Raw genomic sequence first — 18179 nt, forward strand, 5'->3', positions numbered from 1 at the left:
CGATATAACATTAACCAGTTTCCATCAATGAATAATTGGACAAATGCAATGTGGTATATATGTGTGTATATATTTATGAACACTATTGGGCAATATAAATAACATGGATTGAAGCAGAGGTCATTATGTTAAGTTAAATAAGCCGGACATGGAAAGAAAAACTTTGCATGCATTCTCTCAAATGTGGAAGCTAAAATGATAATCCTTACAGAGACAGAGAGTAGAATAGTATATGCCTGAGGCCTGGCACAGTGTGTGGGTGAGAAAGGGAATGAAAAGAGGGTGGTAAATGAATACAAACCCACAGTTGGAAAGGAATAAAATCTAGTGTTTAGTTGCACTGTAGCTTGGCCATAGTTAACTATAATGTATTTTATATTTCTTTGCTAGAACAGATAACTTGAAATGTTCCTGACATATAGAATCGATAAATGCTCCAAGTGATGGATACCACAAATACCCTGACTTGATCATTACACATTCTATACACGTAACAACATATCACATGTGCTTTATAAATATGTAAAATATTATGTAAATCAATTTTAAATCTACTTTTAGCAATTTCAAAATATACAGTGCATTATTATTTATAATACTCATCATTTTTTGCACTAGATCAATCCTATGCCTCCTGTGTAACTGAAACTTGGGTACTTTTTGATCAACACCTTCCTTTTCTTCATCCACCTTCTTCCCTAGCCTCTGACACATTTTCACTCATATTAGGTGACATTTAAATTATAGAAATTACTGGTTTTAGTATACAACAAGCAAATAAACATAATTAATGTTAAATAAATTTATTAGAAAGTTTGACTAATTAGGCATAGAAATAAATGGGCAGCATTTTTGGCCAGAAAACAAAAGATAACCATTATTTTCAATTACCAGACCCAAGGATTTGAAATGGAAAGGTTTAGGCCTAAAATACGTTATTGAATTTATGACAGCAGAAATTCAGATCATATTTTCTGATCATTGTAAGTAATAGAAATTATTGACTACTATGTAACCAAAAAATAATATCTAGCTACATTCAAATTTTATTAAGGTTTTAAAAATTAACTTCTGGGTTAAATGGAAGATTCAAACTGAGATTGCATTTATGGATTGAGGAAAATGTTAATGAGGAAGCATATGATGAAAGCCAAAACCTAAATTCAAATAAGCAATTTTGCCAATATTAAGTTACTTCTATAGAAAAACAATGAAGTACTATCATTTCAGAAATTTGTGCAAAAAGTAAGATCAGTTTTCTAGTATTAAAAAAATTACACACTACAAATTTTTGTTACCTCATAGTATACTGGAGGAGAGCTGTCTTTTAAATGACTAGCATTTTGTCATGAGATGCTGTTGTCTGCAAGAGAATATATATATAGTTTTCCACATGTGTACACTATTGATATTTGTGCTTTTTTAGAAAATAAAATGCTCATTAAAAACATTTAATACAGAAAGCTAAAATTCTCAGACAGTCATAAGAATTCTTAAAATGCTGAATAGAGTTGAAGGGAAAATATGAGAATCTCCCAGGTATATAAGTAAAATAAAGAAACAATCCAGAAACAACTCATCATGCTAAAAAGGAAGTGCTGCTCTTAGATATGGGTGACTACAATGACGCCAAATCCATGCAGGTTGTCCGACTTGCCATAAAGCACACGGAAAAAAAAAAATAAAGCCTCAAACTTATGGCAGATCTCAAATCTGAGAACCAAATTATAACTTACGTTGCACACAGAGAAAAAAGTTACTAGAATGAGTGTCAGAAGAAATTCAATACATTAAAAAAAAGAAAAAAATAACATGGAAAGAACAAGAAGGTATAAGCTTAAGAAGTTATATTCAGCCAAGTGGAAGACAGATAATTACAAATAAAACTAATCAATTTAATACTCAATATACAAGTTAAAAATTAAAGTATTTCTAAGCTGATGAGATTAGTGAACAGAAATTAGTGAGCACAATTATTATAGTCCAATAGAGTAAAAGGAGAAAAGGTAATAGAAAACACAAATATAATTATACATACATGAAGAGTAGAAGAACAAGAAACAAAACAAATCTAATTGTTTCTTTAAAATATATTTAAATATAAATAGCAATAGTTGGCTGGTCGCGGTGGCTCACGCCTGTAATTCCAGCACTTTGAGAGACTGAGGCGCGCGGATCACGCGGTCAGAAGATAGAGACCATCCTGGCGAACATGGTGAAACCCCGTCTCTACTAAAAATATAAAAAATTAGCCGGGTGTGGTGGCAGGGGCCTGTAGTCCCAGCTACTCAGGAGGCTGAGGCAGGAGAATGGCGTGAACCCGGGAGCGGGAGCTTGCAGTAAGCGGAGATTGCGCCACTGCACTCCAGCCTGGGTGACAGAGCGAGACTCCATCTCAAAAATAATAATAATAATAAAAAGAGAATACACTTTGGGAGGCCGAGGCAGGCGGATCATGAGGTCAGGAAATCGAGACCACGGTGAAACCCCGTCTCCATTAAAAAAAATACAAAAAATTAGCTGAGCGCAGTGGCGGGCACCTGTAGTCCCAGCTACTCCGGAGGCTGAGGCAGGAGAATGGCGTGAACCCGGAAGGCGGAGCTTGCAGTGAGCCGAGATCGCGCCACTGCACTCCAGCCTGGGTGACAGAGTGAGACTCTGTCTCAAAAAAAAAAAAAAAAAAAGAGAGAGAACAGCAATAGTCAAAGAATTGGTAATTTATAAGTTTCTACAATTGAAAACATGAATCCTTGAGTTCAGAAATTGTGTCCACAAAAGAAAAAAATAAATAATACATAAAAGAAATCATAATCTGTATAGCAACAAAAATGACGAAAACACTAAAAATCAGCAAGAGAAAAATACATAACTTGCAAAGATGAGAGAAAAATTCCACAGCTCTTGTAGAGCCAAAAACAGAGAAATGAATACTAATAAAGGTGAGTAAAATATCGTTAAAGCAAGAATTAGATACTTAGCTAAAATACCTTAGTCAAAAAAAAAGACTAAAATACTTTCAAAAGAAAAAACACTAAGTTTTTTGGTTATAAATAGGAGCTTCTTAAGAGTACACTTCAAAAAGAAAGAAATGCTTTTTGTGTATACAGTTAAAAATTAAAGAGTAAGAGACTTGATTTGGGAAGATCAAAATCTGGTAGACTTTGAACTAAAGAAACCAAATAATTATTGGTAGCATGAAATTCAAAAGTATTTAGATATGAAATTACAATTTTACACATTGTACTTAAGTCAGATGAAAATCCTGTGCTACCTTCAATAATTTAACTGTTGAAGGAAAAATCTATTTTTTCAGAGGATTATTTTTCTCTTATGATCTTATTAAAAAATGATGCCTCTCTGAATTTATTTTTTGCAGAATTGATTATTCCTTTATCAATTGATTTATACCAAAGGACACATTGATCTGTACCGAAGAACAAACGGAAGCCTAAAGATGGACCACAAGCCTTTGGATATCCAGGATAACTGAGTTAAAAACCTACCACGTGGTTAAGGAAGATAAAATAATGATGTCCACTGAGTCCATGACCACAAAGCAACTCACCAGCAGCAGAATGGTATGGGCGGCCCTTTTCTCTGGGGAGGGACTGCAGCAGAGGCTGGGGCTGTGAAGGTGCTGGGATCACCTCTGATGGTTAAACAAGAGTATCACCATGCACACAATTGAGAGCAACATAATTTCTACAAAGAAAACATTTGGGGAAAATTCCAGAATAAAAATCAGTCCCCTTGATTATAGAGATTATCTAGGAAAATGAGCAATATTTACTTGTCTGTATTTACTTGTCAGTTGCCTGGTCTGTGTCACTTGAAATAAGTTACTGTGTACATGATCGCGTTACTTCTGGAAAATAAATTGAGGAACAAAAAAAGAAGAAAATATGGATAATGTAATTTGTGGATTTATGTTTAACTCTTGCCAACCAGGAGGTGCTAGGATTGATGGTGATGGCCTGGAGAGTACTCAGGAGGCAGGAGGTGCAGATGGAGAGGCCCCTTGTCACTCTGCTCAGGTAGAATTACAGTTTACATCTGAAGTCATTCCAAAAATGCAGTGACTCAAATACATCTGGAGACAACAAATCCATTACTATGAGAAGCATCACTAGGGGAATAAAGGCCAAGTAACAGGTGATCAGGTCATGGGGGCTTAGGCTTTTTATTCAGAAAGAATGTGAAGTCGTGTAGAAAAAAAAAAAACAAAAAAAACAAGAAAGTGCTGGCGGACTCCAGTCTCAGCTTGGAAATAAAAGGGATCTTTTAATGATAACATAAGTGGAAAGTGGGTTCTTCCAAATGGCAAAGAGAAAACTTATTTTGTATATCTGGAAAAGAAAGACTTCATATCATCAGTGTTTATTATATAGTAGTCAATATCCTCACAAATCATCTTCATTTTTACATTATCCTCTTACCCTTGATAAACCCAGACTATCTCCTAAGACTTCTTGATAATTCAGTCTCTACATTATTTTCCACACCAAATTGTGTATGTAATAATTTAATAAATATTATTAGTAAAACATACATGTATTAATATTTGTCTCACTAAGCCATCCACAATTATGACCTTATAAAATGTACACTATCTATATTCTAATTGTACCTGGGCCTCCCATTTTAGACATTATACTTTTGTTCTATATTCTCTCACTTCATATTGATGCTGTTAACATAAAATTATCCAATTTTATGTATACAGTTTATGTGAACTTGGTGGAATTTTAAGCTAATATGGAGAAAATTACCAAAGCAAACAGCTGAAAAAGACATTATCTGATTGTCTTTCTAAGATGCCATGATTTTGACACTTTACATTCTCTATATCTCTTTCACATTTCTGGACCCTAGTTACTACACTGAACTCACCATTATAATTCATGATAATATCCCCATTTTTCATCAGAAGATTAGCAATCTTGATCCTATGTATAACTTTGTATGCCCATTGCCATGAAATATAATATATTCCCAGTATCTGAGAAGTAGAACATAAACATCTTTGGAGGGCATTATTGTGCTTACCAAAACCCTCTTAGCTCTACCACGTAAAAATGGCCCTGGGTCTTTCCCCGTTTAGTTTCCGTCTAAGAGATTAATTCATTTCAGCACATCAGCATATTTCTGATATCCATCACTGACTTTTAAAGAGAGTAAACACTACTTGCAATAACTTTATAAAAACCATAAAGTTGCATCAAAATGATCACATCGTGATTTTTTTTTGAGATCCCACTTAATACAGGAATCCCCTCTTATGCCTTGAACAATACTTTGGTCTCCAATTTAAAATATAATTTTCCTCAAGTTGTCTCAGGAAATCCACAACATCAGAACACCTTGCATGATTTCAGTGAACAATTTTGCAGCTACTAATGTTATTTGCCAGAGTGTAGGCATCATTATGCTATAAAATCTATTTAATCCAGTGACTCAAACAATTTAGCCTTACATCACAAAAAAATGAAAAACTACCACAATTAATCAGCTTCTTTTGAGATAAAAATGGGTCCAATTGTATGTCAAGATCAATTATGACTACACTGTAGAACACTGCTGTACAACCTCCTGATATCTATGAGTTTATAAGAAACACATTTTATAGTTAAAATTGTTATCATTGTCCAAGAGTGTAAGTTAGTAAAGAAACACATTTATCTTACTGACAGAACCAATAACTGATAGTTCTTTAGCATCTGTCTGCACCCTCAGCACAATTTTGCTCGGCTGTAATGATGGAACCAGGGAAGGCATCAGGATACTATTGACTCAAGAGCTTAATGGTCTCTGTATTTTGAGGATTATACTTCCAGTAATATAATACTTGGATATGCACTAATAATATTGGCAACTATTTGTAAACTACATGTTTATATACTTTTATTAATACGATACACACATTATAAGCCACACACCAAAAGAGATAAAATAATTAGATAAAATAACATAAGAATTTGAATATTTTCTTCTTTTGCCTAAGATATATTCAGCTTGTCCCATGTATTTTATGGCCCTCTTTCTGCTAATAACAATAACACACTAAAAAATGCTTCCCCTGAATCATCAGAATCTTCCTTCAAAAAGGCTCTTCAGGTTATTGGTGCTGAGGCAGGACAAGAAAACAGCATGATATCATGGATTAGAATTGATAACTAACTCAAATGTCCATCAATAATAGACGGGATAAAGAAAATGTGGCACATATACACCATGGAATACTATGCAGCCATAAAAAGGATGATTTCATGTCCTTTGCAGGGACATGAATGAAGCTGGAAAGCATCATTCTCAGCAAAATATCACAAGGAGAGAAAAACACCACATGTTCTCACTCATAAGTGGGAGTTGAACAATGAGAACACATGGACACAGGGGAGGGAAACATCACACACTGGGGCCTATTGGGGGGTGGGGGCTGGGGGAGGGATAGAGTTAGGAGAAATACCTAAGTGAGTGACGAGTTGATGGATGCAGCAAACCAACGTGGCACATGTATACCTATGTAACAAACCTGCACTTTGTGCACATATACCCTAGAAATTAAAGTATAATACTTTAATTATTATAATTAATAATTATTATAATTAATATAATTATTATAACTAATATTAAAGTATTATTACAGTTTGGGAAAGTTACTTTAGAAACAAGACAAGAATGGGCCGGGCGCGGTGGCTCACGCCTATAATCCCAGCACATTGGGAGGCCGAGGCAGGTGGATCACGAGGTCAGGAGATCGAGACCATCCTGGCTAACACGGTGAAACCCCGTCTCTACTAAAAAAATACAAAACAATTAGCCGGGCGTGGTGGCAGGCGCCTGTAGTCCCAGCCACTCGGGAGGCTGAGGCAGGAGAATGGCGTGAACCCGGGAGGCAGAGCTTGCAGTGAGCCAAGATCGTGCCACTGCATTCCAGCCTGGGCGATAGAGCAAGACTCCGTCTCAAAAAAAAAAAAAAAAAAAAAAAACAGAAACAAGACAAGAATATCTGTTTCTACCACTTCTATTCAACATTATACTGAAGGTCTTAGTGAAAGCTATCATGCAACAAAAATAATCAATGGCCTCTACCTGGGGATTGGAAACTTTACAGTGTCATGCAAATAAAAATTTCTAAGGAATTTTGAAAAACCCACTAGAGCTAATAAATGAGTTCAGCAAGGTTGCATGATTCAACATCTGTACACATTTTTTTTAAGATGGCTGACTAGGAGCATTTCAAGCCAGCTGCATCCATTTAGTACCATAATAGTATATAGACAATCATACATTCAGTACATTATCCAAGAGAGAACATAAGAGTTCAACAGAAAAGTGACAGGAAATGGCAAAAACTAGAAAGGAAAAGAAAAACAGGCAGCCTGTGTAGCCAAGACTGGCTGGAAATAAGGAGTGACTCTATAAGACAGGATAAAGTAAGCAACAGCTTTTCTCTGGTCCATTTTCTCACTGGGGAATCATAAAATCTAGATCATGGGAGAGCACTTTCACCCTCCCAATCCCTGAATCTAGCAAAGGGAGCAGTCAGGTGACTGAGAGAAGAAACCACTCAAGGGAGGGAACATGCCCTTGGTTCCACACACTTCCTGTAGCCTAAGAAGCTTTAGCAAGATGCCATTTTTAATCTTAGCTCTTATCAAACTGTTCATGGTCCTAGTTATCAGGGTTGTTGCCATTCCTAGTCATTAAGGAAACTCAAGCTGCTGCTCATGGAACTGGGGCATGAGCAGGGAGTGGGCTAACACAACCAAGACTGAGAAGCAAGCATGACATGGACTGTAGCCAGCAGCACTGAAAGAGGGCATTATCCCAAGGACTTGAGCAGGGTGACAGCTGTCACAGTGGCTTGGTCTTGAGCTGTGGAAGAGTTCCTATGAACCAGGATTGAACTAAAGAACAGCATAAATTTCTCAGGTCTGACAGAATAGCCAGGTTGTCTGTGACAGGTGGGAGGAGGGAGCAAGCCCCAGTGGGGCTAGGCATGAAAGGGATAAATTTACTCAACCACCAGTCAAAGTTGTGGATGCTGAGACAACCTCCCCCGTCCCTGTGGCAGGACCTCAGAGCAGTGACAGTTGCCCCTCACCCAAGCATTTCACCAGCCCCCTGAGGATTGCCTAACTCCTACCAAATACATCTGTGCAGGCACTTACCACTAGGGGAACCTGAGTGTAATTCAGCTCCATCCAGTATCACCCCTTCCTTAGGATAAAGTGCAGGATCCAGGGTCCTGGGGAGGTTCCCCAATCTAATCCACCACCTGGGACAACAAAGTGTGTCTTTTGGGGGCACTGAAGTTGGGCATAAACAACATACTGCTTCCATCACAGCTGGCTTTTACCTGCAAGTGCCAACAACTGGCCTAGACACTGGCATACACAGCCCACTGCAACCACTGCCAACACAATTGGGACTCAGAAGAGCACTTGAGACTTGGAAGAGCATTTCACCACTTCTGCTACCTACATTGCCCATGCCACCATGGCTGTCCAGAAGTTTGAGAGTCCATTTGCCCTCCCGGTATGCTACAATTACAACTGGCATCTGAGTAAGCTACCCTGCTGGTGGCCTGCCTGGAGTCACCAACACAGGTGCCAACATATGTCACTCTAGGTCAAAAGGATAGATAAGCTTAGTTCACCAACACTACCACTGAAACCTAGAGATGGGCCTATACAGCACTTCAGTGTAGCCATCACAACTTCACTGTAGCCCCTAGCAATAACCACACTGTAATGCACTGAGGAAATCACAGGTAGCACTAATGATATTTACAGCCAAAGAAATCACACAGACTTCACGATTGAATGCAAAGCCAACAAACCCTACCCAACCAACATTATAGTCACATCTTCAGGAAAAAAATCCTCACCTTCAAAGTAAGTAAATTCAAAAACAAAAAGTGACTTTTACATCAGATGCACAGAAAGCAATGTACAGACCCAAGAAACATAAGAAAGCAAGGAAATATGACATCCGTAAAGGAATGTCCCTTCCCTAAGGAATATTTCCTTAACAAAAGATTTTTTTTTTTTTTTTTTTGAGGTGGAGTCTCTCTCTGTCTCCCAGGCTGGAGTGCAGTGGCGTGATTGATTTTGGCTCACTGCAAGCTCCACCTCCCGGGTTCACGCCATTCTCCTGCCTCAGCCTCCTGAGTAGCTGGGACTAAGGTGCCCGCCACCATGCCTGGCTAATTTTCTTTGTATTTTTTTAGTAGAGGCGGGGTTTCATTGTGTTAGCCAGGATGGTTTTGATCTCCTGATCTCGTGATCCGCCCGCCTCAGCCTCCCAAAGTGCTGGGATTACAGGCATGAGCCACTGTGTCCAGCAAGAAAAGATCTTAACCAAAAATAAGTCCTCAAAATATCAGAGAAAAATTCAAAAAAATTATTTAAAGTCAACAGGTTCACAAAACTTCTTACCACCACATAATGTGTCATATCTTCTCCAGCTCTAATAACATTTTCCTCATTGTCCTTCAGCCTTTCACTATCAGTCTCTTCATGGCTCTTCCAGCTTCTGTCCCTTACCCAGTACCAATTCAATGCCACATATTTTTGTTAAAAAAGCACTTCCAACTTCCATGTGCCAAATTCATTTCTTGTTATCTACTGCTGCATAATAAATTTCCCCAAAACTTTCTAATGGCTTTAAACAACAGGTATTTCGTTATAATATATCTCACAATTCCAGAGGTCAGAAACTCACACAGGGCTCAACTGGGGTAATATATATTTTTTCCACATGATAGCAACAAAGGTTACCCTATGGTATTCAGATGGTATCTGGGGTGGGCTGGGTTGGTCACTCACATGTCTGGCACTTTGATGGAGAAGGTTAGGCTCAGCTGGGAGCTTCAACTGGAGTATCTACACATGGCCTCTCTAGCATCACAGTCTAAGGTAGCCAGATTTCTTATGTGGCAGCTCAGGGCTTTCAGAGAGTGTTCCCAGACAGCTGTACCAAAGATGCAAGGCCTCTTATGCCCTACATTCAGAAGTCCCAGTATCTGCTATATTCTCATGGTCAAATGATACACTAAGGCCAACCCACACTCAGGAGGAAGAGAATTATAATCCATCTCGTATTGAGAGAAATAGAAAGGAGTTTGTGGCTCTATTTTAACATTTTGATTGATGTATAACTGCCATACAATAAATTGCACCTTTTTATAGTATAAAATTTGGTTAAGTTTTGACACATGTATACCCATGAAACCATCACCACTATCATGATAATAAATATATTCATCACCCCCTAAAAAATACAAAACATTAAGTTTAAAGAAGCTCAGTGAGATGCAAGGGAAATCTGAAAACCAATAAAAGAAAGTCAGAAAATCAATTCAAGGTACAAATGAGAAAGGAAATAGGTATCTTAAAAAAGAAAAAAAAAAAGAAAACCCAGAAATTCTGAAGGAAAAAAGAATTGGAGGAAATACAAAACACATTTAAAATATTAAAAAACAGGCTATACCAAGGAAAAGAAAAAACTCTATGACTTGAAGATAGGTCTTTTAAAATAATTAAGACAAAATTTTGCAAAATGAATTTTTAAAATAAGTGAAACTCTTTGAATCATTTGGGACTACATAGGATAAACCAAATTATGAATTGTATTCTCAAGGGTTATGAGAATTCAAAAGGCCTAGAGAACCTATTTAATGAAATAATAGATAAAATCTTTCCACATTCAGCAAGAGATTTAGACATTCAGATATGGAAGGCTCAGTGATCCCTAACAAATGCAGTGAAAAAGGAATTCACCACAGCACATTAAAATCTGACTGTCTCAAATCAATGTAAATGCAAAGATTCTAAAATCAGAAAGAGAAGTGCATCTACTCACCTATGAAGGAGACCCCATCAGACTAACAGTGGGTTTCTCAGCAGAAATCATGAAGGCCAGAAAACAGTGGGATGGCGTTTTCAAAATGCTGAAAGAAAGAATGTCAGCTAAGAATTCTATATTCAGCAAGGCTAAACTTCATAAAGTATAAATGAATCTTTTCCAGGCAAGCAAATCCTGAAGAAATTTGTCACCACTAGACTGACCCTACAAGAAATGCTCAACTGATTCCTAAACATGGAAGTAAAAAGACAACATTTACAACCAGGAAAACACATGAAAGTATAAAACTCACTGGTAAAGCAATCACACGAAGGAGGAAGAGAAATGAATCACAGGACTCTACTACAGAAACTCCACCAAACAACAACAGTTAAAGAAAAGGAGAAATTCAAAGAATTTATAAATTAACTAGAAAATAATAACATGACAAGAACAAAATCTTAGATATCAATTACAATCCTTGATTGTAAATGGATTAAATATTCATTTAAAAATATATAGACTGGCTGAATACATTTAGAAACATTTTTGAGCTATATGCTGCTTACAAGAAACTCATGTTACCTGTAAAGGAGTGGACAAAGATATTCCATGCAAATGAAAACTGAAAGCAAAAAGAAGCTACACTTATATCAGATAAATCAGACCTTAAGTCAAAACAGTTAAGGAAATGCAAAAGGGTTATTATATAATAATAAAGGGGTCAATTCATTAAGAACATATACCTATTACAAATATATATTTACAAAATGCTGGATCACCCACATTAAGAACCTATACCTATTACAAATATATATTTACAAAATGCTGGATCACCCACATTTATAAAACCAATATTTAGTCATAAACAGAGAGACAGGGAGCAATACAATAATACTTGGGAAATTCAACACACCATTCAGAGCATTAGACAAATTATCTAGACAGAAAATAAATAAATAAACGTGGACTAAAATTGGACTTTAGACCAAATGACTTAACAGACATTTACAGAACATTCTACTGAACAACTACAGAATATACATTCTTCTCATCAGCACATGGATTATTGTCCAAGATAGACCATATTTTAGGCCACAAATAAGCCTCAAGAAATTTTAAAATACTGAAATCAGATTAAGTATCTTCTGAGACCACAGTGGAGTAAAACTAGAAATCAATACCAAGAGAAACTCTGGAAACTATACAAATAAATGAAATTTAAATAACATGAATGACCGTGAAGTCAACAAAGAAATTAAGATGAAAGTTATTTATAAAATGAATTTTAAAATTGGAAGCAAAAGGATAACCTTCATGAAAACAAATAAAAGTAAAAAACCCATTGGTAAAGCAAATACACAAACAAGGAATAGCAAGGACTCATGGTACCACTACAAAAAAACTAACAAAGAACAATGACAAAGTCAGAGAAATAGTAAGGAACAAAGAATATATAAAACAGTTAAGAATATAACAGAAACACTACGTTAGATATCAAAGACAACCTTGAATGTAAATGCATTATATTATTCACTTACAATAATAGACTGTGTGAATGAATTTAGAAAACATGGTCTGACTATATGCTGCCTACAAGAAATGCACCTCACCTATTAAGACAAATATAGATGAGAAAGTAAAAGCATGAAAAAAAGATATTTCATGCAACAAGAAACCAAAAGTAAGCAGAAGTAGCTATACTTACATCACACAAACCAGAATTTAAGTTAGAAAAAGAAAATGAACTAATTAAATAATAATAAAGTGATCAATCCAGCAACAGAATATAACAATTCTGAATATATATATTCAGCAAACACTGGAATACCCAGATTCATAAAGCAAATATTACCACATCTAAAAAGAGGAATAGACTGCAATACAATAACTGTGGGAGACTCCAATACCCCCACCTCAGCATGAAAAAGATTATTAAAACAGTAAATCAAAAAACAAACACTGGATTTAAACTGGAATTTAGCCCAAATGATTTCAATAGATATTTACAAACATTTTATCCAACAAGGGCAGAATAAACGTTCTTTCTATTGGTACATTCTCCATAACAGACTACAAATGTCAACATTTAAAAAACAATAGGCTGCCCCAGCGCCGTGGCTCACGCCTGTAATCTGAGCACTTTGGGAGGCCGAGGCGGGCAGATCACGAGGTCAGTAAATCGAGACAATCCTGGCTAACACAGTGAAACCCCATCTCTACTAAAAGTACAAAAAATTAGCGGGGCGTGGTGGGGGGTGCCTGTAGTCCCAGCTACTCAGAAGGCTGAGGCAGGAGAACGGGGTGAACCCGGAAGGCGGAGCTTGCAGTGAGCCAAGATGGCGCCACTGCACTCCAGCCTGGGCAATAGTGCAAGACTCCGTCTCAAAAAATAAATAAATAAATAAAACAAATAAAACACAATAGGCTATAAATGAGAACAAATTAAAATATCTATATATTGCAAATAAGTCAAACCACCATAAAATACAAGTAAAAATCTACACCAAGAGGATCTTTGGAAACTATATTGAGTACATGAAAATTAAATAACATAATCCCAAATGACCATTGGGTCAATTAATAGTTAAGATGGACTTTTTTTTTTGAACTTTCAAAATGTATTTTAATCTCATTGCAAAAAGAAGTAAAATTTCTAGATACAAATACATCTCATTCAAATCACTTTTTAACATACATTCTGCAACTTAAAATGTTATAAGGAATCAATATTTCCATCTTTTATAATCTCAATATATTATATATTTAATATGTAATAGATATACAATACATACAGGTAGTCACCAAGTTTACAAAGTAATTTCTTTAAAGTCTGATCAGTATTGATAAATATTTTTAGACTGTTAAAAGGAACTATTTAGGATCATAGAATAAAAAAAATATGGCAGGTCTAAGCCTAATGGCAAGATTATAAATGTTCATATGGCCAATCATTTTAAAAGAACTCTCAAGTTGGGTAGAATATGTTTTAAAACAATACTCTTGATATTCTCAAGCAGCAGTAGTTGTAGACAACCATATTCATCTCCACTAAATTTAAAACAACTATGCAGCTTTCTTTACTGTAATATACAGTAGCTATCTCTTCCTTTCTGTTGGATTTTATCGTTTCAACAGTAACTAATATATTACCAACAGAAGAGACTTTAGCCCCTTTCTCTCCCCTAAAACATGGCTCAGTTTGAAGATTGTTCTATAGGCAGCCACTATGACTACCAGCAGTACCATAATACCATTAAAAGCAATCAATAACTAGAGTCATGTGAGATGTTTCAAAGACTGCTGGAGGTTTCTGTAAGCCAAGGTAATCAGAAATATTAACCTTGTAGATAGCCCTCATACCAATAAATATAAACAATTAAAATTCCAATGCCACAGTGTAACAGTTAACAATCTATTTTGTAATTTTAACATTAATTCACCCTGAGAATACAGAGGAACATTTAATACAAGATATTCTGATTTTTTTTCCATTGTATTTGCTTTCTTCTGGTTTTCATCAGCCTTTAAAGGGCACAAATATTTGAATTTAAAGTGTGATTTTGATATGCTTTTTTGTTAACTGAGATTCATGCCACAGTCAGATAATGGTGATAAAAAAGCCCAAAAAGTCTTGTAGAAAAGAGGCAAGCAGCAATCCACCAGGTCAGAAACGACAGAAGTCCTCAAAAAAGAAGAGTAAAAATATTTTTAAGCTGCTCAGTGCCACTGTTATTTGTGTAACAGTAACCTTCATCTTCTCTTCAGCTGATGGTAATTCAGAGTAAACAGAATTGTAGAGTAGACTATTATCCACTGGTAAAGTAGAGATAGATTCTGGATAAATATTCCAGGAATGATTACCTAGTGTTTTCAAAAGCAGATTTGTGTGAAACAGCATTACCAGAGGCACCACATACTGCAGTGCAATGACACAAAGATAATAAAAGACTCAAGCCACCATTTTCTGTAGCTCAACTGTACTTATTCACCCTGCTTCTTTCATCATCTGATTCACACATTTTTGGGCTAAATATAAATAAGCTTGCAGGTAACTATGCATCATGGCCAACCACAAAGCACACAGCAGGATTATTAACCAGAGTCACAGAGTATCGAATGTGGCTTCTGTCATTAAAGTGATGCTTTCTTCACCCAAGGTTGGGTTCATAATGTAGTCTTTGGTGACTGGTTTTACCCAGAGCAGAACCATAAATAAATGTGCCAAGAAGCTGATATGAAGTAATGTTTGTGTAATTTTTTCTGTTGCCAAATTCAGGGCATCCAGATGCATTTGAGCCAGCCGTAATCCAGGAAATGTCCAAAAAGCCCCAATGAGTGAACAGAAAATAGCCAGGAGAAATTTGAAAGTAAGTTTTGAAACAGGACTCTGAGATTCTAAACCCTGCTTTTCAAGAAACTGCATCATGCTGTCTGAAATATTTGTAAACCCTGTTTCAAGTCCAAATTCCAGATAATTTTCTGTTACAATCAACACTGCCATTGCTTTGACAAAGAAAAAAAATCCAAAGGTGACACAAACAGATCTTTCACCACCATCTTCTACTTTAAAATAGTGTGTAGTTAATGAAAATAGAACTTTGATTGCAAAAGACAAAACAAGCAGGCAACACACTAAGCTGATAATCACTTCCTGTGTAGGCTTCATAAACTTGTAGTCGACTTCAGTTACTAGATACACAACTGTAGCAGCCACTGTGAAATCCACCAGTCACTGGTATTCTGCCAAGTAATGCAATGCTAAAATATCCACTTCTATAACTGACTTTGTTTCTAGACGAAGGTCAATATCCTTTGGAATGGTTAATGGCTTAATTTCAATATGACCATTATATTTCCTATCTTTTTTGCTTTTCTGTTTTTGCTGATTCCCTGCAAGAATTCTTGATTCTTCTACTGTAGAATGTTGATACCACCTCAAACTGCCATTACAGAGTAGCTATTGAGCAAGAGAATAACGAGGTATAATCTTCTGCATGACACTGGCCATCACCATGGTAACAACAGCTGTATACCTATCACACCCTATGAGTGAGAACATGTGGTGTTTGGTTTTCAAGATGGACGTTTTTTTGAACTATTGAAAGAAATAAAAATGAAAACATGACATATCAAAATCCATACTATATAGCAAAAGCATTAAGAACAGGTAGGCTATAGCAATAAACATCTACACCAGAAAGCAGAAAGATTTCATATAAACAATCTAACAATGCACCTCAAGGAAGTGAAAAAGCAAGAACACAGCAAATCCAAAATTTGCAGGATGAAAGAAAGATTGGAGAAAAACTAAAGAGAAACTAAGGAAAGAAATACAAAGGTCAATGAAGTGATAAGTATGTTATTCAAATATATAACCAATATTGATAAACTGCTAGCTTGACTAACCAAGAAAAGAGATAAGAAACAAATCAGCAAAAGAAAAGAACAGACATTACAATTGACATCACAGAAATATCAAAGATAATCAGAGAATATTATAAATGCTAACAAACAGGAAAACATAGAGGAAATGATTGAATTTCTATAAACACACAACCTATCCAGACTGAATCAGAAGTAGAAAAACTGAACTGATCAATGAATAATGAGATTGAGTCAGTAATAAAATGTCTCCCAACAAAAAAAAAGAGACAAGATCAGGTTGATTAACTGCTGAATTATTCCAAATGTATAAAAAAAGAATGAACATCAATCCTCCTCAAACTATTTCAAAGACACATAAGAGAAAGGAATGCTTCCAAACTTATTTTGTGAGGCCACAATACCAAACCAGACAAGCATCCACCACTAACAACACAAAACTACAGGCCAATATCTGTAATAAACATAGATGCAACAATCTTTAATAAAATACTAGCAAACCAAATGCAACAGCACGTCAAAAGGTAATGCACCATGGTCAAGTGAAATTTATACTAAAATGCAAGGATGGTCGCATACACATATCAATATACTGAATACATTGCCTCAGTAGAATGAAGGACAAAACCCATATAACTAGGTTAATAGATGTAGGAAAAGTAATTGATACAATTTAACTTCCGTTCATATTAAAAACTCTCAACAAACTAGACATAGAAAGATCATTCTGCAAAATTATAAAGGTCATATGTGACAAACCCAAAGCTAACAATATACTGAACAGACAAAAGCTGAAAGCTTTTTCTCTAAGACACAAAACAAAAAAAGAATGTTCCCTTTCACAAATCTTACTGAACATGAAAGTCTTAATCAGTAATCTGACCAGAGAAAAAAATAAGAGACATCCAAATTGACTTGCAAAAAGAAGTCAAATTGTCTACTTTGCAGATGACACAATTTTGTATATAGAAAGACCTAAAAAAGACTCTAACAAAAGACTATTAAGAACTCACAAACAAGGCCAGGCACTGTGGCTCATGCCCGTATTCCCAGCACTTTGGGAGGCCAAGGCGGGTGGATCTCCTGAGGCCAGGAGTTCGAGAATAGCCTGGCCAACGTGATGAGACCCTGTGTCTACTAAAAGTGAAAAAATTAGCCCATGGTGGCACATGTCTGTAGTCCCAGCTAGTCTGGAGGCTGAGGCAGGAGAATCGCTTGAACCCAGAGGGCAGAGATTGCAGTGAGCTGAGATCATGCCATTGCACTCCAGCCTGGGCAAAAGAGCAAGACTCCATCTAAAAAAAAAAAAAAAAAAAAGTAAGAAAAGAAAAGAAAAAAAGAAAAGAACTCCTAAATAAATTTAGTAAATTCAGACAATATGAAATCAACACACAAAAATGAGTAGTGTTTCAATACATTGATAATAAAATAGTCAAAAAATGAAGCAAGAAGACAATCCTGTTTACAATAGCTATATAGATTACCCAGGAGTAAATTTAACCAAGACATGAAAAATGTTTACAAAGATAACTACAGAACACTGATGAAAGAAATTGAAGAGGACACAAACAGATTTAAAGCAATCTCCTGCTGGCGGGAACCCCAGGGGGCAGAGCCTGCAGTGAGCCCAGATCTCGCCACTGCACTCCAGCCTGGGTGACAGCAAGACTCCATCTCAAAAAAAAAAAAAAAAAAGAAATCTCATGCTCATGGATAGAAAGAATTATTATCATTAAAATGACTACATTGTCCAAAGAAATCTAGAGTCAATGCAATTGCTATCAAAATAACATCATTTTTATAGAAATAAAAAAAACAGAAGTCTATCATTTGTATGAAACCTAAAAGGAACTACAATAGCCAAATTAATCCTGAGCAAAATCAATGGAACAAAATAGAGAAACCAGCAATACACTTATGTTTGTACAGCCTATTGATTTTCA

The 18179-nt window shown here is 36.0% G+C and overlaps 1 protein-coding gene and 1 pseudogene across 1 annotated transcript in view; both read right to left on the reverse strand.

Moving 5' to 3' along the window:
* Positions 1-18179, reverse strand: part of LOC100582370 (RUN and FYVE domain-containing protein 2-like) — a 124849-nt gene that overhangs the window by 34618 nt on the left and 72052 nt on the right. Inside the window, exons 11-12 of the mRNA XM_030797763.1 lie at positions 10870-10957; positions 1299-1363 (exon numbers count right to left, since the gene is read on the reverse strand). Of these exons, the coding sequence (XP_030653623.1) occupies positions 10907-10957 (51 nt within the window). The 3' untranslated portion in view covers positions 1299-1363; positions 10870-10906. The remainder of the gene's footprint in view (positions 1-1298; positions 1364-10869; positions 10958-18179) is intronic.
* LOC105738998 lies at positions 13247-17267 on the reverse strand (annotated as a pseudogene).

The sequence above is a fragment of the Nomascus leucogenys genome, chromosome 18 (assembly GCF_006542625.1).
Source record: "Nomascus leucogenys isolate Asia chromosome 18, Asia_NLE_v1, whole genome shotgun sequence".
Taxonomy (NCBI): domain Eukaryota; kingdom Metazoa; phylum Chordata; class Mammalia; order Primates; family Hylobatidae; genus Nomascus; species Nomascus leucogenys.